Here is a 22,545-nt window from a genome sequence, read left to right as displayed (position 1 = left end):
ACTTCCAGGACGTCGGCTACGTTTTGTCCACTCCCTCTCGGTTATAATAGGCCCGTGTTCGAGCCTCGGTTCGGGGTAGGCTACTGTATTATTACTAGACCGCATGGTTCTCTCTCTACCTCTCCTCATTCTGACGTTGGCCGTATCTGGTCCAGACGAGACCCAGACAGGATCGGCGTCCCTGTCGTCCCCGTTTCCATGACCACTCTGCAGGGTCGACGTTTATTGGCATGGGAGTGGTCCTTCCTTCTATAGACCTAACCGTCCTATGCTCTTATACCCAGAGGCCAGACTTTGTACTTTCTAAAACTCCCCGATTTGTGGAGTGAGCATAGGCCTACAACACACCATGCTATTTATTAATTAAATTAGGCTCTATACACTATAGTTCTAGCTGTAGCCCATCTTAATCATCGAAGGCATCCATGGTAAGCTACTTAAAGCTAGGCCTATATAATTCAGCAGACCCATCTGTGCAGTTTTATATTGATAGGGATGGCAGTGTAGCCTACTTTGTTTGAGATTTGTTTCATGGTCCATACGTAAAACGTCGACCTTGATACGCAGATAAATTGATCGTGTCAGTAGGCTACGCTATTTGAGGCTTCATAATTGTCTCAGCCTATCAGTGATCCCGATACTCTAAACAGTCGATGAGATCAGATTTAAGGATTAAAGGATTGTAACTGTATGATAATCCTTTCTAAACAAACGTAATTCAGTGATCCCCCCCGATTGGTCAACTAGCACCCCATTTACAAGTGCGCACTAGGCGCGGCGATACTAACACATTAGCATGCACATAGGTAGGCTAGGCTACACCGGGACCCTAATGACCGGGGTTATATTTCCTCCGCTTGTTGTAAGGGTCGCTGAACCACATCATCTGGTGGTCGTCGACTTTATGAAAGCTTGGATAAACCATTATAACGACTGTCAAACACTAGACTAAAAAGAAAAACCTCCCATGCACTCAAGAGCTGTTACGGTGAGTTTAAAGTCCAGCATAAAAAACGTTTTTCCGTTGTCATCAAATCATTCTCTGATTGACTATGTCCACTGTAACTGTGAGCTACAGATGTGCTTGGCTGTGTTTCACTAGTGGGAAGGCCTGTATCACGATGAAAGAGGGAGGAGGCTAGCCAGCACAGGAGGACTAGCCTACGTCCAGGTGACACGTTGTCCGTAGATTGAACTGCTTTATAATTAACAGCACATAAGTGGGCGAGGCTGTTTAGTCTGTTTCGGTCTCTATCACAGTTCACAACTGATACAAGTGAGTTGACATGAGCTAGTTCATGGCTTACGTCTGAAAAACATGTTTTGATCCCACAGTATGGCTATATACTTACAATATTGTAACCTTAAGCATAACAGGCCTGTCTAGTCGCTTTTGCACAGGCTGGGCCTCGCCTGTATCCCACCTACATGCGCAGTTTACGAACATCAGGGTTCTAATGATTGACTTCCAAAAATACAAACATCAAACGACGTGGAACAATGAGGGTTGGTCCATCTCGCCAGGGAGGCCTGTGTGACGGTCCAGAAAGGGAGGTCGATCTTAATTCTCCATAACAAAAGTACAAAGACGGTTGAGAGACCAAAGACAATTTGACACCTCCTTCGCAGTGCGCGCCCCGGCGGCGCCGTGGCGGATAGAGCGCGTCTCTCATTAGCGGAAGATGGCCGGGGCAGGGAGATATAAAAGGCTGGGCGAGGAACAATGAATGAGGGGGGGTCAAAAGGGTCCGTGACACAACTCATCTTCTCTCTGTAAACGAACTTGGCTGAAGTCTGGAGTCAGTGTGTCAACAGCGGACAGAGACCACCGTCGTCCTTATCAGGCGTGTATGATAGGCTACCGTGGGTCGAGCATTGGGACTTATTTGGCCCCTCAAAAAGTGCAGTGGACGGAGTAAACTTCCAGACAGAACGGATAAGAAGTCCAAAGAAACAAGAGATACGGAACTATGCGTAAGTAGCCTGGAATATCCAAATGTCTGTTTTGATAGATAGCTGATCAGTTACATCAACGAGGAATCCGCCGTGGCGTTTTTATTGTAACGTTAGGCTTGGCAAGCGTAAAAATAAGCTTTATTTTCCCTAATATCGTGTGTGTGTTGCATATCTTACCATGTTACTGATGATGAATAGTCTGCTTTAGTGTATATGACATATCCTATAAAGTTTTTCGTTCCATTTTTGTAGGCTAGTAGGCATTTGGTTGGTTTGCTGGGCCTTTCCTTACCAGGCGAAATCGTGTTCATATTTTAATCAAATCTCACATTCAATTCTTGATCATTCATGTTTTGACTATCATTAGTTGCAGACGGAAGAGAGACACCAGTCGCCACCACCGGCGTTCATGCAAACAGCACACAAGATGGAGACGAACCGTGCCCACGGAGCTCCATGATCGACCACAGTCGGCGACACCGGACCGCCTTCACCCGGGAGCAGTTGTCTCGCCTGGAGCAGGAATACTGCAAGGAGAGCTATGTCTCCAGACCACGGAGATGTGAGCTGGCGACAGCCTTAAATCTCCCAGAAACAACAATCAAGGTAAGCTTAAGGCTAGATGGCACCTACGAAAATGTAGCATTTGACATCCTAATTTATTCTCAGCAGTGTTGATGCTTTGGCTAATGTGGCCTGTAGACCTAATCGTTGTAGGCTAAAACTATATGCAAGGAAATTATTGAAATACAGGTATATTTCCTGATTGTAGTTGGGATTCTGAAGGGGCAGCATTCAGGATTTCCTAAAAGAAAAGATAACTGGAAATCTCACAACCCGAGTCCCAAGTGTTTTAATCGAGACACAAAACACATTGGAGAGCCACATATGAAAGCTAAACTGAAGCAAACCAATCACATCACAATAAATCTTTTGACCCTCATAGTCTAGTGTACTAGACATGTCTAACTCCCAGTCCCTCCCCTCTCCCCCTCTCTCATCCTCCCTCCCTCCTCCCCCTCTCTCATCCCCCCTCCCTCCTCCCCCTCTCTCATCCCCTCTCTCATCCTCCCTCCCTCCTCCAGGTGTGGTTCCAGAACCGGCGGATGAAAGACAAGCGTCAGAGGCACACTCTGAGCTGGCCGCACCCCCTGGACCCCGGGCTCTGCGCCCTGATGGTGAGCCACGCCTCGGCCGGCCTGCCCTACTCATTCATCCCCCACCTCCCCCTCCACCACCTCTACTCCCACCTCTCCTCGCCCCCCAGCCCCTACGGCGCCCCCCTGAGGTCCCTGGACCCCCTGCGTCTCTCCCACCCTCCCTCCTACCACAGACCGGGCGGGCTGCCTCCGGCCAGCCTGTACCCCCCCGCCAATGCGATGCACCATCCCGCCAGCTGCCTCTGCCCCCTCTGCCTGCACTGGGGGCCAGACCAACTGCTCAAAGCCAGGGGGGAGGCCGCCCTGGGCCTGAGTCGACCGCGCAGTCCGAAAACAATGGCCTCCGCTCTGGACAGGAGGGAAGAAGTGCCTTTGCCCAGATGAGTGAAGCCATCAGTGTGTGGTGTCACTACCTCATTTTGTTCTTTTCGGGATTTAATATGTTGTAAATTCAGTCGTGGTGATGTCACAATCACATTCACTGATCAGAGAAGTACCACTAGGAGCAGAATTCAACAATGCTAAGTTGTGTTGTTAAATGAGAGTGCCTCTCATCGTGGATGTTATAGTCTAAAACTGGTTATGTTCTTCTGTACTATATTTACTACTGCAAGTGTGAAAAGTGCCAGTCCTAATACACTTGAAACATTCCAGGGTAAAACTTGACAAAGTTGTTCTTGACTTGTAAAAAGATTACTGTAACTTAAGACAATGCAGTGGACAATGAAGTTTCTCAAGTAAGTTTAACTACCAGTGTCCATTACAAAGTAAGCTTTGTTTTTAACTCTAATTTAGTGTCATAGCTGAAGGAAACATTTTTGAGGTAGCCTATTTTACTGCTGTAAATATGGGTTGTTTTCCAATTTTAAACAGATGACAAAATTACAAATATTTGCTTTGATAATCTATCATGAATCTTACTGCTTGTCAGAATATGCTACTGATCCAAGTGTTTTCCTAATATTTGCACTACTATATTGTCTACAAAAACGAAGAAAATATTTACTGCAGTACAAAAATAAGAATATATGAAGGTGAGAAATGTATAGTTTTCCTTGTCACTGTCTAAATATGATGGAAAAGTCTGTTAATATCTATGATAAATATTTTCCAAGTTGAAAATAACCTAATGTGCATAGATAGACCATGTAATTAGAGTTCTTATGTTAATGTACTGATGTTCAACTCTAAAAGAAAATAAACCACTTTAGATAAATGTATCTAAATATATTTGACCACTGATGTTGTCTCTGTTCCATTTGTGAACATAATTGTTTTGCTTTCTTATTTTGCAAACAATGCACGTGTCAATTATGTTATTGTGCTTCTTATTATATCTCCCATCCTGGGCTCATGTGTTCCAGTCATAGCAGTCACTCCTGGGTCGTTCCTACTGTACAGCAGCTCGTCCTAAGCCTTGTTGATCCCTCTCTCAGACGCTAGACACAGAGGCCATCAATTACATTATTGCTATTTATTAACATTCATCTGCCTTGTTATTACAGTGCTACACATACTGAGCTTACAAGCGTCCTCGCGGCTATAAATAGACCAGTCATATCAACACTACAAACCACGGCCAGGTGGATGGGCTGTCTGATGTGTAGCAGGCTGGACTGACAGCTCTGACATCAAGAGGTACTCCTCAACACGTTCAGCTAAGCTCCGCCAGGAAAATTGTCCTGTAGGTTTATTATCACGGAGGCCCTTAATTGAACGTGTTATGTAATAACTAATGTTTTATTATTCCGAATAATTATCAAAACATCCAGCCGGTTATGAAGATGTTAATAGGGCTGAAGTATGCTGAACACTGCTGCATCTGTGTGCTATTAGGGTGAAACAGCCCAACACAAGAAACAACCTTTCATATCTTGTAAATGGCTGGCTGAGTGGTCATAAAAGGTTTTGGACAGAGATTACAATTACGATGTTTGCAGCGAGGATCTGTTGATTCCAGTAAAACTGTTAACATGGGGAAAGGTTGTTCTCAACGTGGACCGGTGGAAAGCTGCAGACATTAAGACAGATATGAAGTAAAACCAGCAAGCAGATGTTCCATATACACTGGAAAACAACAAACAGTTCCTTGTAAACACAAGAAAAAAGAAAAAGGAGACTTCTTTTGGCGTAGTTTTCAACACTGACAACCGTCTTGCAACATACCTGAAAAGACAGAACCACAGGCAAATCCCTGCTTTTGGATCTCGTGTCTCGAGTCTGAGATTGCCACTGAGTCACTGTATACATTAACAAAACATTGTTTACTGTACTGTATACACTTTAGTGCTTTCCCTACATGAACCTCAATACATTATGTGCTGTGTTATAGAACAAACAACCTGGCTAAAAAGAACAGTGACGTTCATTTCAAGATGGCTGAGTTTTATGATAAAAGTTGGAGTATGAATGAATAACAATAAAAACTCTGAGTTCAGCTGGCGACTGGGGCTTTTACGTTGCTACGGTAACAGTTCATTGAGAAATCAATATGGTATTTAAAGAACAAAACAGACCTATAACTGCCATGCTAGAGCGGCTTGTTGGGATTAGTTTTGACTGAGGGCCACCGCTTGCTTCCAAGCATATGCACGTCATGGATGGTACTTGTAATGTTATTGGTTATGGCTATTGTAATGTTTTGGTGAAGTACAGTTGAGGTAGGTAGGAAGGTTGTAGGTATTGCTCCGGGGCGGGGGGGGGGGGGTGGTTGCACTGTTACAGCAGCAGTATAAACAGAACAATGAAACACAATGAAGATTAAATATAAATGTACAATGTAAAAACCCAAATATACCAGTGTGTAACAACAAGTAAACAACTGTATAGATTCCTCATGCCTAGATTGTGCAAACATGCCCAAGGTGTGCAAGATTCCAGTGTAAATCAGTGGTTTATTTGTCATGGAAGATATTGGCTAAGATACAGGTACCATGTATGATTAAATGCTTAGTGGCATGTAGACGCCAAAGAGCATGTGCCAGCTAGGTAGATAGGTAGGTACACAACACTGTAGGTAGGTGTTGATGGTGGGTAGGTAGGGATGTAGGTAGGTAGGAAGTAGGTAGATAGGTAGGTAGGTAGGTCGGTAGACAGGTAGGTAGGTAGATAGGTAGGTAGGTAGGTAGGTAAGTAAGTATGTAGGTAGGTTGGTACGTAGATAGGTAGGTAGGTAGGTACAGTAGGTAGATGGGTAGGTAGGTTGGTAGGTAGATAAGCACAGTAGGTGGGTAGGTAGGTACAGTAGGTGGGTGGGTAGGTAGGTACAGTAGGTGGGTAGGTAGGTACAGTAGGTGGGTGGGTTGGTAGGTAGGTAGGTACAGTAGGTGGGTGGGTAGGTAGGTACAGTAGGTGGGTAGGTAGGTACAGTAGGTGGGTGGGTTGGTAGGTAGGTAGGTACAGTAGGTGGGTGGGTTGGTGGGTAGGTAGGTACAGTAGGTGGGTGGGTTGGTGGGTAGGTAGGTACAGTAGGTGGGTGGGCAGGTAGGTACAGTAGGTGGGTAGGCAGATACATAGGTACTGTATCAATCCCCAGGGGAAAATTGCACAATGATTCCTGCCTGCGTCTCTATGCTCTTCTGCAGAGCTCAACTCTACCCAGAATAGACGCCACAAACCACAAAGAACGCAACATAAAAAGGAACATTACAGTGATGAGTATTTGGACAAAGTCAAATAGATTGTTCCCCTTGAGTTCAGTCCTGTGCACTAATGATAGCTGAGCAGGTGTTCCTGGGACTCCTGCTCACCTGCGCAGGTGTGTTAAGTACAGGGGGCGACTGCTCCGTCTGAACACAGCTTAGCCTAGCCGGGCAGGACACCGCGAGCGGAGGCGGTCTTTAGAGACAGCTGCTGTCTAGAGATCATCACCTCCACACGCTCCAGTGCGACCTCTTAATTGGGGGGTTCGCCATGGCTGGTTTCTCTCAGTGTTCCCCTAACAAGGCCCTGTCCGCGAACCCGTCGTGGTCGGTCGCCGGCGGCGACGTCGCATCTGCTCTTGAATGCAAACGAGGCGCGCGTTCGAAGCGATTTACTGACGCATAAATTAGCCCAGAGGGTACCTTGATTAGTGCTGTCAGTTGCGGATGCGACCCGCATGAACAATGCCAGTTTCATAGGGCTCAGAGGAGGGTTCGGGAGTTTAGGGGGGACCTGGCAGTCGTATCCGTGTATCCGTGTCAGTCGCACCAACGACACAGCCTACACACACAAGCAAACAATCACCCGGCTAGAATACAGCCGAAACATAGTCATTACGCCCAGACTGGCCTCCCCAAAATGACTGCCCGCTGATAAGAGCAGGGCCGGTTGTCTGAATCATAATCCCTGATAACACATCGCATTAAGTATCGTTTTATTTTTAAAGTACACACTTTAATAAGTAGTGAAACCTGAGTCTAATCTCGTCTCCTGCTGTATTGTGAATGAATTAGAGGGTCGTGATGGTAGAGCAGACCCAGCCCGTGGGTAAGCAGGGGGGGGCGGACGAGAAGAGCTTACCTGTCTGGTATTACCGTGTCTGGGGAACAACTTCCTGTCCCTGCGCATGCACGTTTTTTCACAGGTGTCTGAAGAGAGTGTATACGTAAACGCAGCATCTCTTTCTCTCCATCTCTGTATATCTCACCCTACCCCTCTCTCGCTCCCTCTCTCTCTCCCAGACCAATAAATGTTCATACATCCCATAGAATACGCATGCTAATATCCGTAGTTTATTTGAGGAAAAGATTCCATTGAGAAAAGAAAGTGTTGGTTGAGTGTTAAAGTCTCAGAAGAGACTGGAGATGTTCTCTACCTGCTCGTGTCGGTCAATAATCTCATCCGTGACCAAAAATCATCCTGAAGTCCACGAGCATGTCTTGGTGCATACAGTAAGCTTGAAACATACATGATCTATGCACAAAGCACACAGGTCTGTGAGCTAGACCCTGGTCTGGTCCATGTGCTACTTAACAGCCTGGTGTGTTAACAGTATGTCCATGGCTTCCTCACTGAGTGGGGTTTTGTGTTCAGTGCGGTGGTCACCGGTGTTGAGGTAGTGGTGCGTGGCCTCGCGGTCTAAGATCAGTCGGTCTGTGGCGACGTGGCGGTCAGTGTCATTGTGCCCAATGGCGGTGTGGTCGGTGTCGTGGCGGTCCGTGGCCTTGTGTTCTGCGACGATGTGGTGGTTTTTGGTCGTCTCGCGGTAACCACAGTGGCTCGGCGCGGTCCGGTCGGCAGTCCGGTCTCCTACCTGTTGTATAGATTCAGACGGTCTCAGATTCTTTTACATCCATCAACACCTGTCTTTTGACTTGGGCACTAGATTCTGCACTTAGTCACTTGTTTAGAAAGGAGATGCACTTGTGAGTTCTGGTGAGCAGTAGAACACTGATTTCTACTGTGCGTTAAATGCAATTATTGTAAGGCCGGATTCATAGTCGACGCAAACTACATAAGCGCAAGCAATGCAGGCTTCGCAAGGCCATGCAAGATCTCGTTGCATCCTTGTGTGTCGTGCCAAAATTTGTCACTTGACGCAAGCAATAGTGCAATTCCTTGTGTTTCCACAAAACAAAACACAGAACGCAAGCTCCAACATGACTCGAGAGCTTGAGTTCTGTGTTTTGTTTTGTGGAAACACAAGGAATTGCACTATTGCTTGCGTCAAGTGACAAATTTCGGCATGACACACACAAGGACGCAACGAGATCTTGCGTTGTTTACGTCGACTATGAATCAGGCCTAAGTCGCTTTGGATAAAAGCGTCTGCTATATGACTGGAATGTGATGTAAAAGGTCGACAGACGCTTGTTTTAAGGTCAACACGGACAGTATGACCAGATGGAGGCCTGAGGATACAGTCTAACTCAGCAGCAGGCGTAGAGATGCCAGCGCCTGGTGTTCAGTAGCACCTGGTGTCTGGTGTTCAGTAGTACCTGGTGTTCAGTAGTACCTGGTGTTCAGTGGTACCTGGTGTCTGGTGTTCAGTAGTACCTGGTGTTCAGTAGAACCTGGTGTCTAGTGTTCAGTAGTACCTGTTGTCTGGTGTTCAGTAGTACCAGGTGTTCAGTAGTACCAGTTGTCTGGTGTGCAGGAGTACCTGGTGTTCAGTAGTACCTGGTGTTCAGTAGTACCTGGTGACTGGTGTTCAGTAGTACCTGGTGTTCAGTAGAATCTGGTGACTGGTGTTCAGTAGTACCTGGTGTCTGGTGTTCAGTAGTACCTGGTGTCTGGTGTGCAGTAGTACCTGGTGTCTGGTGTGCAGTAGTACCTGGTGTTCAGTAGTACCTGGTGTCTGGTGTGCAGTAGTACCTGGTGTCTGGTGTTCAGTAGCACCTGGTGTTCAGTAGTACCTGGTTAGCCGAGTGTGCAGACCGATGTTGAGCCTCCAGGTCCGTGGGAGGCCACCGGGGCGTCTGTCTGTCGGCGGTGTCAGAGCTGCGGCTGCAGAGGTGTGGCAGGCGGTAGCGTTGGGCGTTGCCCACGGCCTTCCCCCGCGGCCACAGGGCGTCGGCGCCAGGCGCCGCCACACGGCTACCGCCGCGAGGAGGAGGGAGGGACAGAGACCCCGTTCACACACACTCTTTTAATAAAGCACCTTATTTCTACCGAGAATCGATGACTTGGACCGTGAGCGTGAACGGAGAACGGATCTTTTGTCTGGTCTTGGAACCAGTAAACTAAAGTCGGGCGTTCCTGTCGTCCTACCTGTCGTGTGTCGGAAGCCTGGAGGTTTCAGACCGGAGGGCGGAGTAGCGTTGCGTCAAAGGGGCAGGGCCGGCGATAACCCGGAGCCCCGGGGAGGCGGGGGGACTCTTGCGCTCCCGGGCGGGGCGGGGCGCCGTGGGCGGGGGCTGGCGGGGTCCGAGGACGGCGGCGGGACCCCGCGACCTGCGCTCGGCGAACGGCCAGCTGGCGCTGTTCCTGCAGCTTCCCAGCGCCCCCAGAGACGCGCGTCTCTGGGGGGGGAAGCTGCACATGCTCTGGACCAGCGCCCGGGGGGGGGGGCACCAGTTGGGCTCCCGCCACGGCCAGGGGGGCTGGGGGTCCTGCAGGGGGGGGGGTGAGGCCCGGGGAGGTTGGCCACCGGGAGGGTCACTCTCACCCAGAGACGGCTCCCTCCGTCCGGTGACACCCCGACCCGCGGGCCCCGCACAGCGGTCCCCCAGTGACTCCAGCTGAGGAGAGAGAGAGAGGTCAGAGGTCAATATCACAGAGGACAGACGGACTGGACACAGAACTAAGCAGCTGCGCCCTAAGTACATATTTAAAACAATAACACCACTTTGGTCCATCTCAACACCCGGTTTGCCGCGACGACAACTCTGTCAGGTTAGCTAGCTAGCGTTAAAAACGTTAATTTAGACATTTCGAAAAAGTCTGTCTTGCTAGTGTTTGTCTATTATCGTAGATTGACACACTCAATGTTTACTTGTTTACTTTACCAAGTCGTTGCTCGAGTGACTGAACATTCCATTGAAAGTGACTATAGGCCTCCCACCTGTCACCTGACCCCTAAGTGTCTCAACTGAGGCAACCATTTCCGACAGTGTCTCAACTGAGGCAACCATTTCCGACACGTTCAATCTCCCGTCGTGCCTCTCGGTTCACAGCTCAACATATCTGGCTCTAATGATGTGACCTCATCATTTCTGATTGTTATACATGTGAGCACCTCTGGGAAAGTGAATGGGCGTTTAATAACTTATAAACAGCAACGCGTCCATGTTTGCGTCGGCTCATAAACGGGCATGTGTGCTTGCATTAACGGGAACATGCGGAACGGTTGCGCGTTCACATCAAAGCAGACTTCGCTCTAAAATAAAAACATATGTTGTTTTTTCTTCACAACAGACCCCAAAACCATTTCTTTCAAAAAATATGTTCCAAAGTGCCAACTTTCGGAGAACACGCTCACATCTTTCAAAAACGTTACTCCCCCCCCATGTGCTGAATACATACAGACTCACCTTAGCGGCCATGTCGCTGATACACTGTCGTGAGTCAGCCTTGACGATAGGGGGCACTGTGATGTTTTTGTAGGAAGGGGTTCCCTTGAGGAGGAGGTAGACCTGGAGGGAAAGTGATTGACATTTGATGAAGTAGACCCTATTTAATGATGGGATACTGTACAATGACAAATCAAATCAAACTTTATTTACAAGACAAGACCCAAGGCCAGTACTCCCGCCCACTGAAATCGTTCTACATAGGGTTAAGGCCAGACTGATCTATGGAGAGAGACTGAAAGTGAGCTCGCTACATCAGGATAATATGATCTTTACACGCCTCTCCCCCACTTGCTCCAGCACGCATGCGCACAGGCCAGCGCGCAGACTGGCTATTCTCCGGCTCACATTCTCTGCGCTACGATCGGATTGTTGCTGACGAATGACGACGACAATATTCTCGGCACCAACAACGATCGTAGCGCAGAGAATGTGAGCCGGAGAATAGCCAGTCTGCGCGCTGGCCTGTGCGCATGCGTGCTGGAGCAAGTGGGGGAGAGGCGTGTAAAGATCATATTACAGAGGCTAAAGACCTCGTATTTGAAAACCACTACAATGCCTCGCGTTGAGGAATCTCAACTGTCGATTCATCCAATCTGATTGATGAAAACAACCGTTTAGCGGCCGAAAATGGATTTTGAGAAACTGCATTCCCGTTGCCCCGTCCGACGCCATTACATGGATATACTGGCTCGCGCTGGATTTTAAATTTCTTCTACAGGCCTCCGAACAACACAAAAGTGATCTCGGTGAGTCAAACTTCTTATAATATGTCGTAAATAAGGTCCAGGTTGTCAAAAACGAGCATTTTCCTTTAAGACCCTGTCTGGTCTCTCCATTACCCTCGGTTTCCAACTCAGACGTGAAAAGACCAGCCAGAGCCGAGGTGGCCTCGGAGCGTCTAGACTGGTCTGCTGCGGGGTTGACCTCTGACCTGGTCGACGACGCCCAGCGCCCTGAGCAGCTTGGCACGGTGGCGCAGTCCTTGGACGCGCTCCTCTTCCTCCTCTTCCTCGGTTAGGGCCTGGGTCACCGTCGACAGGCTGGGGAGGAAGTGAGGGACGCCAGCCAGACGCTGCGGGAACACACACACAAACACACACACACACACACACTCACATAAATTCACATGCGCGCGCACACAGACACACACACACACACACACACACACACAAACACACTCTCACATACATTCACATGCACACACACACACATTTACATGCATGCACACACACAAATGTGGGTCAAATATGCAGGCTACGGGCAGGCTACATCCATACGCACGCGCACACACACGCACACACACTTTGACACGTCTTTCGCTCTGACCGAGGAGGTAGTGCTCACATGAGTGTTGTTGCTGTTGTGGTGGTGGGAGGAGTTCAGCGGCGCTCTGTGGGTTGTGGCCCCGCGCTCATCAGCAGACTCCCCCTGCAGCCCCGAGGCCCTCGGGGGCCCCCTCCTCTGGCTCCGCCTCTCATGGAGCTCCTGCAGCTGCTCTCTACCAGACAAGTCAGTGATTTATTTAGGACTTTGTAAGAGTGTTAGCATGTGTCTCTGTGTGTGTGTGTGTATGTGTGTTATTTTCTTTTAGGGTTAGTTTATCGAGGAGTATGTATCCGAGGTTTCTTTGTGTGTGTGTGTGTGTGTGTGTGTGTGTGTGTATGGATGTAGCCTGCATATTTGACCCACATTTGTGTGTGTGTGAGCATGTGAATCTATGTGAGTGTGTGTGTCAAGTCCAACTTATTTGTATAGCACATTTTAAAAAAGCCATGGTTGACCAATGTGTTGAACTGGAATATCAAGAACAGATATACAAGAAATAATTTAAAATGACGTGGAGGGGTCTAGCTCAACTCAAATTGAACGCCAGAACGGTCTTTAAAAACAGCTCGTCTGACCTGGTGCATTTCTCCCTGGTGTGTGTGTGTGGGTGCGTGTGTGTGTGTGTTGTGTGTGTGTGTGGCGAGCGTGAGCGCGTCTGACCTGGTGCATTTCTCCCTGGTGTGTGTGTCTGTGTGTGTGTTGTGTGTGTGTGTGGCGAGAGTGAGCCCGTCTGACCTGGTGCATTTCTGGCGGGCGCGCGAGGCGGCGGTCTCCTGGAAGAGCGAGCTGCCCTCCTGGAGGAACTTGTCGTACTCCTCTCCGCCCGGCCGGGGGAAGATGCGGCGGAAGCCCCCCAGGTGGGTGTCCTCGTAGCTCAGGGATCGCTCGGCCTGCTGCTGCCGCTGCTCCTGGCTCCTGGGGGACATGGCGGCACACACACCCGCCCCCTCGTCAGGATGACGTCACGCCGCCACGGTCAGAGCCCTTCGACGTGGCAGTTTAAATAACCAAGCAAACCTGTAACTGCCACACTAAATGCTTTGTTGAGATTAATTTTAAGGTCCACTTGAGGCAACTGGCCAACTCGCTCCCCCCCCCCCCCCCCCCCCCCCAAGCGTTTGACCCTCACACAGACGCCATCACAGTCGTTACTGTATCCGGCCAATAGACCGTTTCATGGAACGTTCATATTAAAAACAATAACACCACTTGGGTCCATCTCAACATCCGGTTTTCCCGCGACGATAACTCTGTAAATTTAGCTAATGTTAGCGGTGACGGCTAGCTAGCGTTATAAATAACAAGCAGCTATTTCTTGAGCCTCCCAAAGATAGAACAGTGGAGATATACTGCATAAATAATAATCCCACCACCGAACAAGGTGCCGGTTAATTAGGACATTCTGAAAAGGTTTTCCACTTGCTGGAGCAGACTTTTGTTTTTTTTGCCGCTGACACACAGGAAGTTTACTTGGACGAAGTTGTTGCCCTACTGACCTAAAATTCCACTGAATTCCTTTGAATTTAGTCTATAGGAGTCCACCTGGTGTCCACCTGGTGTCCTTGGTGCGGACGAGCTGCAGGGTCTCCCCTGGTGTCCTTGGTGTGTCCTGGTCCAGGGTCTCATCTGGTATCCTTGGTGCGTCCTGGTCCAGGGTCTCACCTGGTGTCCTTGGTGTGTCCTGGTCCAGGGTCTCATCTGGTATCCTTGGTGTGTCCTGGTCCAGGGTCTCCCCTGGTGTCCTTGGTGTGTCCTGGTCCAGGGTCTCATCTGGTATTCTTGGTGCGTCCTGGTCCAGGGTCTCACCTGGTGTCCTTGGTGTGTCCTGGTCCAGGGTCTCACCTGGTGTCCTTGGTGTGTCCTGGTCCAGGGTCTCACCTGGTCTCCCTGGTGTCCCTGGTGTCACCTGGTCCAGGGTCTCACCTGGTCTCCCTGGTGTCCGTGGTGCGTCCTGGTCCAGGGTCTCACCTGGTCTCCCTGGTGTCCCTGGTGCGTCCTGGTCCAGGGTCTCACCTGGTCTCCCTGGTGTCCCTGGTGAGGACGTGCTGCAGGCGGTCCCGGACCCTCCGGCGCTCCTCCTCGGCGGCCTGGCGGCGGTCGCAGGCGCCCAGGTTGACCAGGAGCAGCGCGTCGTACAGCAGCCCGTCCTTCACCTCCCGGTCTAGACGGGAGTCCGTGGAGAAGCTTGGGGAGTGGTTCACCTGCACACACACACACACATACAACCACACAAACGCAACCACACACACAACCACACACACAACCCCACACACACACACACACGTGCACACACACACATACATACACACACACGCACAAATACAACCACACAAACGAATACACACACACAACCACACACACACACACACACACAACCACAGCGAGAAAGCAAGGGAGAGAGAGGGGAGGGGGAGAGAGAACGAGTGAGTGAGTGAGTGAGAGAGAGAGAGGGAGGGAGGGGGAGAGAGAACGAGTGAGTGAGTGAGTGAGTGAGTGAGAGGGAGTGAGAGAGGGAGTGAGAGAGAGAGAGTAAGTGAGAGGGAGAGAAAGAAGGAGTGACTGAATGAGGGAGGGAGGGAGGGAGGGAGGGAGGGAGGGAGGGAGGGAGGGAGGGAGGGAGGGAGGGAGAGAGGGAGGACCTGATGGACTGGAAAACAGTGATGGAGAAAGAGAAAGAGACAGAGGCACAGAAAGATAGAAAAAGAAAAAGAGACACAGAAGTAGAGAGCGAGAGAGAGAGGGAAATGGAGATAGCAAGAAGGAGAGAGAGGGAGAAAGAGACAGGGATACAGAGAGGGAAAGGGAGAGAGAGAGAGGGAGACAGAGAGGGAAAGAGAGAGAGAGGGAGATAGAGGGAAAGAGAGAGAGAGAGAGAGGGAGACAGAGAGGGAAAGAGAGAGAGAGAGACAGGGAGACAGAGAGGGAAAGAGAGAGAGAGAGAGAGAGACAGGGAGACAGAGAGGGAAAGAGAGAGACCTAAAGAGCATCTTTCCCCACCTCCAGCAGCCAGGGTTTGAGGCGGTGGTCGAGCAGCACGTCGAAGCCCAGGATCTCGAAGCAGGCGCCGGAGGCGGAGCTAGAGGCCGCGTGGCGCGGGAAGCAGGTGTGGTAGCTGTGGCGGAGCACGGCGTGGGCGGACACAAGCGCCTTGATGACCACGTCCTCTATGTCCGCCCACAGCTTCTCAGTGTCGCAGCACATGGCCTCCAGAAGGCGGGTCAGCGTTGACAGCTTCCTGTACGGACGAGAGAAAGGCTGAATTATTCCATTGTGTCTGTCATTATGTACAGTATATCATGAAAACCTGTCATGAGAGAATTGACAAAAGCTGTGTTCGAAGCTGTTCCCAATTTAAGGGGTAGTGTGCTATTTTGGACATGTACCTCTATTTGGTCTGTCTACCATGAACCTGAAACATAGAGACCATCATTTCACTGATGGTTCCAGTATTGAGCTAGCTGACGTTTTTATGCAGGCTCTCACTGGGCTACAATGGAAGTCAAATTATGGATCAGTGAAATTATGGTCTCTATATTTCAGGTTCATGGTAGACAGACCTCAAATAGGGGTAAATGACCAAAATGGCACTCTACCCCTTACCTATACAGTGTGTTAGCCTTTTTTTTTTTGTCAGAATTCTCAACGGTTAATTTGATTCACTACTGTGAATTATTGTCCACTATTGTCCCCTATAAAATTCCCACAATTCACAGCAATTTCTAGTGAACAGAGGGTATACCCTACAATTTCTCATTCGCTACACTACATAGGTAAAAGTAAGTGAGTGAGTGTGAGTGAGTGAGTGAGTGAGTGAGTGAGTGAGTGAGTGAGTGAGTGAGTGAGTGAGTGAGTGTGAGTGTGTGAGTGAGTGGGTTTTGAACACAGCTAAAATGTGTCCCTCCTCAACATTCCATGGACAGAGCTTCCATGATTTTGTTATTGCCTAAAACCGCCGACTAATGATCTAGGCCCTCCTCCCAGTCAGAAAACTCTAATTTAGTTTTGCTTTTGGGACTGTCAGAACGGTATCGCTGGCAGACAGCGATAACACATGAGTGATGGTCGGAGCGGAGGTATCAGCTGCAGACAGACAGTCACACCTACGGCTAACATGATTGGCCGGCTGGCCTGATGACAAGATGGCGTCGGTCCCTGGAATACTGATGCTGCAAACCTGACCCACATACTCAAACGCTGTTCTAGTCTGCATGTCATTCCCAACGCACAGGCTGTAAACATAATATCATATAGATTCAGCAAGGCTTGGTGAGGTGTCCCATATCGAAAAGAAATAGGAAAAACATGAGAAATTCCCAATTCTGCCTCCAATAGCGAATGTTGTTCATTTGTACTCTGTATCGATGACTGCGGTGAAAGACGGGCAGCGACTCTGCTGTCCTGAGGTCAGTGGGCAGTTCGTTTCACCGCTGCGGTTGTCGGGACAGAGAAGAGCCGTGACCGGGTCAATCGGCCACAAATGTCTTGTAAGGTATTCATAACATCCTTACAAGATTTCGGTTTCACTAATGGTTGCCCGGCTCATAAGTTTGATATTACACATACAGTATCTACAAAGGATAGTGCGTTTGATTTACTGTCATATATAGTACTTATAAGTTCCCAAATTATTTAAATTTCACATTACATACATTTACTAAGGATCTGGTATGTGGTTTGGCTGTCATACATATTATTTACAAGTTTCAGAAAAAATATATAAACATTTAGTAAAATGTATATATCTTTTCCATATGGAGTGTCTATGGAGAGACTGATGTATGGAGGGGGTTCAGTGAAACATGCTGATACCAGGATGCGCCGAGTCAATAAATCACCTTTTGCTGCCGGCGATGTCGTCGCGGACAAAGTTTTCACTGTGTTTGTTGATGGCGTAGTTGGTCAGGTGCATACACACGTCTTCCTGAGAGACGGACGGGGTTGGAGAGAGAGAGACGGAGAGAGAAACAGAGAGAGATCAAAAGAGGACGAGCACAAATACTTTGACTGTATTTGCATGTTCGACATTGTTGCCGTGTCTTTTATGACGGAGTTGCTTGTAAAACCTGGCGACCCTCATCCAGGCTTATAAGAGCTGGTAAACAAATACAGTTTAGAGAGGTGCAGTAAAACGGACTGTTTTAACATGCAGACACGCAGGCTACACTCCCAACCCCAACCCTAACCAGGTTCCCCAGGTCAAGGACACTTTTCTTTCATCTTATCTGTTTGTCTGTCTTCCTGTTTGACTTGCTGTCTGTATGTATATATAATAGCCACTTCAGCAGCAGTACAGCATGTCTGTCTGTCTGTCTGTCTGTCTGTCTGTGGGGGGTATTTTCCTTGGCTTAAAGAGTGAGTGAAACACCGCCAGTCACAATACTTTCGCCATGACATAGTAATTTATTTTATGATCCCCACCACTCTGTTCTGGGTCAGGTATTTATAGAGGGTGGGGTAGCTCTAGAAAGTGGGGTAGTTCTAGCCTGGTCAGCCTCGTGATACCATCCTGAACGGGCGTGGTTTAGGTGCGACGACAACAAGAAGCCCGTGATAGATCACCAGATCACCAGGCAGTTCATCCAATCACCCCCCTGTAATTTTTTTTTTTTTAAGTGCCTGCCCTTTTCCAAACAGTTTCCAACGGAGCTTTCCCAGAGGGCTGTGTGAAACAGGTTAGGTTCTAGGAGGTGTGTTTGGTGTCTCACCACGTTGCTGCGGGTGGGGGAGTTGTAGTGGGGTAGTTCTAGAGGGTGGGGTAGTTGTAGTGGGGTAGTTCTAGAGGGTGGGGTAGTTCTAGAGGGTGGGGTAGTTCTAGTGGGATAGTTCTAGAGGGTGGGGTAGTTCTAGAGGAGTATTTCTCACCACGTTGTTGGGGGTGGGGGAGTTGTAGTGGGGTAGTTCTAGAGGGTGGGGTAGTTGTAGTGGGGTAGTTCTAGAGGGTGGGGTAGTTCTAGAGGGGCATTTCTCACCACGTTGTTGCGGGTGGGGTGGCTGTAGTGGGAGGTGCAGAAGCGGGCGAGCCCCTCCTTGTACAGGAAGATGCGTAAGGGATCACAGGAAGTGACCAGCACGTAGATCCGCAGGTCAAACTTGAAGCCGTCGATGACGAACGGCTACGAGGAGAAAAGATGAGAACAACGACAGCGTCAGATCTTTCAAATCCTGATCTAATAGTCCAATATTTTGGGGACTTTTTCCAAGGCATTGGTAGGGAAAACACTGGTGTGTGAATGAACGAATGAAAGTTTATTTTCGTGTCACGTCCGAGGACCCATCCCTTACAGGATTATAAGACACCATAAACAATAAACAATAATTAACTATATCATATACACTTCTCACGGTTTGTAAGCTATGCAATGTACACCATTGTGTGTGTGTGTGTGTTACCCTGGATATGTAGACCTGGCAGATGATGTGTTCCCCGTGGGGGACGTCCCTGCTGGACCTGGTCAGGTAGATGCCCCGCCCCTGGCTGCCTGTGTCTGGCTTGCAGATGAACGTCTTGTTCTTCTTCACCCTGGTGTACGCCTGGAAGTCACTGTAGCTGTGTGGGAGGGACACAGCACAGGTCAGATTAACCCCACGGTCCACCGCATCATGTGTGTGTCTGTCTGACATCCATCCATCCATCCTATCCATTCATCTATCCATCTATCCATCCATCCATCCATCCACCTATCTATCTATCGATAGTCCACCTATCTATCTATCCATCCATCCTATCCATTCATCTATTCATCCATCCATCTATCCATCCATCCATCCATCCATCCACCCATCTGTCCATCTATCTATCCATCCATCCTATCCATTCATCTAAACATGCATCCATCCATCCATCTAGCCATCCATCCATCCATCACTCATCCATCCGTCCACTCATCCATCTGTCCACTCATCCATCCGTCCACTCATCCATCCGTCCATCCATCCACCCATCTATCCATCCACCTCTCTCCACCCACCCATCCTTCCACCCATCCATCCATCCACCCATCCATCCATCCATCCATCCATCCATCCATCCATCCATCCATCCACCCATTTATCCATCCATACAACCATCCATCCATCCATCCATCACTCATCCATCCATCCATCCGTCCATCCGTCCTGACTCACTCTGCAGGCAGGCACCATGTTCGGGGGAAGATGTTGTACTCCTTGGGGAACCTCTTGATCATGCGGTTCATGTTCCGAGCCAGCATGTCCTTCCTGCACAGCTCGCTCATGCCTGGGAAGTGGTTGATCTTCTGGCAGGCGGAGAGAGGAGAGGAGAGACGCTTTGAAGAGACGGTCAAGAACGTCTCAATAGCCACTTCCAGCGTCCTTATTATGATAAACTCACCTCCCGGGAAAGTGTGAATGCAACTGTTAATTTATGTTAAAAACAGTTTGGCCCGAACCAGAGATGCTATACCGCTAAATATCGTTGTCCTCTGACCGAAGACGATCTCGGGTACCTGGTAGCACTTCATGTCCACCAGGCGGTCGAGCGTGAGGGAGCTGTCTGTCCAGTAGAGCGTCCAGTCCTCGCCCTCCGGCGCCACCTTCAGACCAAACCGACGGGCGGCACGCCTCACTGACGCCCAACAACAGACACTGTTATAACACGACTTATACACTGTTGTAATACATTGTTATGATACGAGTGCCGTACTGTACCAACCAACCGACGTCCTATAGGTTCCCTGTTAATAACAGAGCACTTTTCAGTATCCTTAGTTGCCCTCTGCTCCAGCTACATGAGAAAAGCTCAAAAGCATCTTGATACAGAGCTCTGAGAACACACACTAGTTTCAGGCCCGAGGGTTCAGGGCGTGCCCCTTATCGTTTTGTGGAAACAGTCATCTCCAAAATGTCATTAGACACAAAGAGTCATCTCCAAAATGTCATTGGACACAGGATCTAAAGGCTTTTATTGCCTTTGGCAGGAAGTGTAGGAGTTGTATGCTGTAGTTCACGTGTGTGTGTGTGTGTGTGTGTGTGTGTGTGTGTGTGTGTGTGTGTGTGTGTGTGTGTGTGGTGAACAACATTTGGAGGTACAGTTAAGGAACCATCGGTGTCAGTGTGTAGTTTTTGTGTACGTGTCCATTGTGGTAGCTTTGTTTGTGGTCGCAGGGTGGGCGACTTGTGTGTGTCGCGGGGGCTGAATGAGCTAGGCTCTGCTCCAGAGTGTGTGTGTGTGTGTGTGTGTGTCTGTGTGTGTGTGTGTGTGTGTGAGAGTGTGTACACAGCCTGCTAATTAACACACATTTTGTGGTAAAAGCTCAACACTGCCAAGAGGGAATGCAGGGAAATCCCTCTGCAAAAGGCACAGCTGGCCTCCCATCACACACACACGTGCACACACGCACAAACACACACACGTGCACACACACACACAAACAGCAAACAAAGCATGCCACACTTTTATAGGGCTGTATGGACATGCAGTCCACCCATGATCCAGTCTCTCTCTCTCCCCCTGTCCCCCCCCCCAAACACAGTCCTACAGCGTGGACACACCAGGTCGTCTTTTATGGTTGTGTGTGTGTCCGCTAGGATCTCTCTGATCTCGCTGGAGTGGGTTCTGAAGAGGTCGCCCTCGGTTCCGTTCACACGGGCCGCACCTCTCGTACGAGCTACACATCTCCAGAACATCACCATAATAATATCACACAACGTAACACACCGGAGACTGTACCAGCAGTTAAAATCCTCATCGCGCTATCGACACGTCTTTGATAGAGAAACCAATAAACCAATCAGCTGCTTATTAATGGACATCCAAACAGTATCAACAGAGGATGTGATTTACAAGGCCACATACACCATGACGATAAAGGCCCCCGCAAGCTCCTCTGAGATCCACACAGCTCTGGGTTAACGACCCCAACTGATGAGATTTTAAATGGAACCTGGTCAATGGCTATACAACAGAGACAATGGTGTTGATTAATCAGGTCTGATTAGGGATCAAGCTTCACCCGTGATCGTTAGTCATGTCTTGATTATGCTCTTGGTCACCTGTTAGAAAGGCGATGCACTTGTGGTGAGTTGGAGTACACTGACTAAATGCAATTATTGTAGGTCGCTTTGGATAAAGGTGTTTGTTAAATGACTAATGTAATGTCTGTATCGTGACCTGTCAACACCGTGTGCCCAGTTTGGTGGTTGTGGGGATGTGGGAGACTGTTTTGCTGGTTGTGGGGGGACAGAGGAGACAGGTTTGATGGTGGTGGGGGGACGGGGGAGACAGGTTTGCTGGTTGTAGGGGGATGTGGGAGACAGGTTTGCTGGTTGTGGGGGGACGGGGGAGACAGGTTTGCTGGTTGTGGGGGGACGGGGGAGACAGGTTTGCTGGTTGTGGGGGGACAGGGGAGACAGGTTTGCTGGTTGTGGGGGGACGGGGGAGACAGGTTTGCTGGTTGTGGGGGGACGGGGGAGACAGGTTTGCTGGTTGTGGGGGGACGGGGGAGACAGGTTTGCTGGTTGTGGGGTGACGGGGGAGACAGGTTTGCTGGTTGTGGGGGGACGGGGGAGACAGGTTTGCTGGTTGTGGGGGGACGGGGGAGACAGGTTTGCTGGTTATGGGGGGACGTGGGAGACAGGTTTGCTGGGAAGACGGACTCACCGCTCTCGTACTTGCAGTTGGTCAGGTTGATCCACAGTCATCTGGAAGACAAAGACACAGACGGACAGGAGGACAGACTGGGACAGACACAGGGACGGAGGGACGCCATTTCTAACCGACCGCTTTGCTGGCTTCTCTCTAACGAGCTCAATCAATCAATCAAAGCTTTATTTGTATAGCATATTTCATACACAGAGGTAACACAATGCGCTTTACAGAGAACAAAGGAGGTGGGCATAGGTCCCCCCCCTTACATATTCCAGAGCTGAGAGGCAGAGCTTTGTCTGTCCACCCCGTCCTTGTCTGGGAGCAGAAGGGGGTTATAACCGACAGCATGGCTCCGTGCTGTAGGTGGGCTGTGTTGTGTCACAGGGAAGAGTATTGTCGTCAAATACAGTACTTGCATCAGTGGCTACTCTCATAGCGTGGACCTGGTTTAACATAACAAACCTTCTCTTACTTCCCAAGCGTGACAGACAGAGCGTGG

General features: G+C 49.3%; 1 protein-coding gene across 1 annotated transcript; it reads right to left on the bottom strand.

Moving 5' to 3' along the window:
- Nucleotides 1-13,967: 13,967 nt before the first annotated feature.
- LOC311317428 (tubulin polyglutamylase ttll6-like) lies at nt 13,968-22,092 on the bottom strand (the record flags this gene model as incomplete). The annotated part of the gene is made up of 9 exons (XM_084448510.1): nt 13,968-14,367; nt 14,453-14,640; nt 15,437-15,674; nt 17,275-17,360; nt 18,409-18,552; nt 18,830-18,986; nt 19,565-19,695; nt 19,906-20,024; nt 22,059-22,092. Coding segments are annotated over 9 exons (1,497 nt in total), but the record flags the coding sequence as incomplete, so codon positions are not given.
- Nucleotides 22,093-22,545: the final 453 nt, after the last annotated feature.

This window comes from Borostomias antarcticus (genome assembly GCF_949987555.1).
Source record: "Borostomias antarcticus genome assembly, chromosome: 14".
NCBI lineage: Eukaryota > Metazoa > Chordata > Actinopteri > Stomiiformes > Stomiidae > Borostomias > Borostomias antarcticus.
Note: the sequence above shows the minus strand (reverse complement) of the source record. Positions and strands in the feature narration are given on the sequence as shown.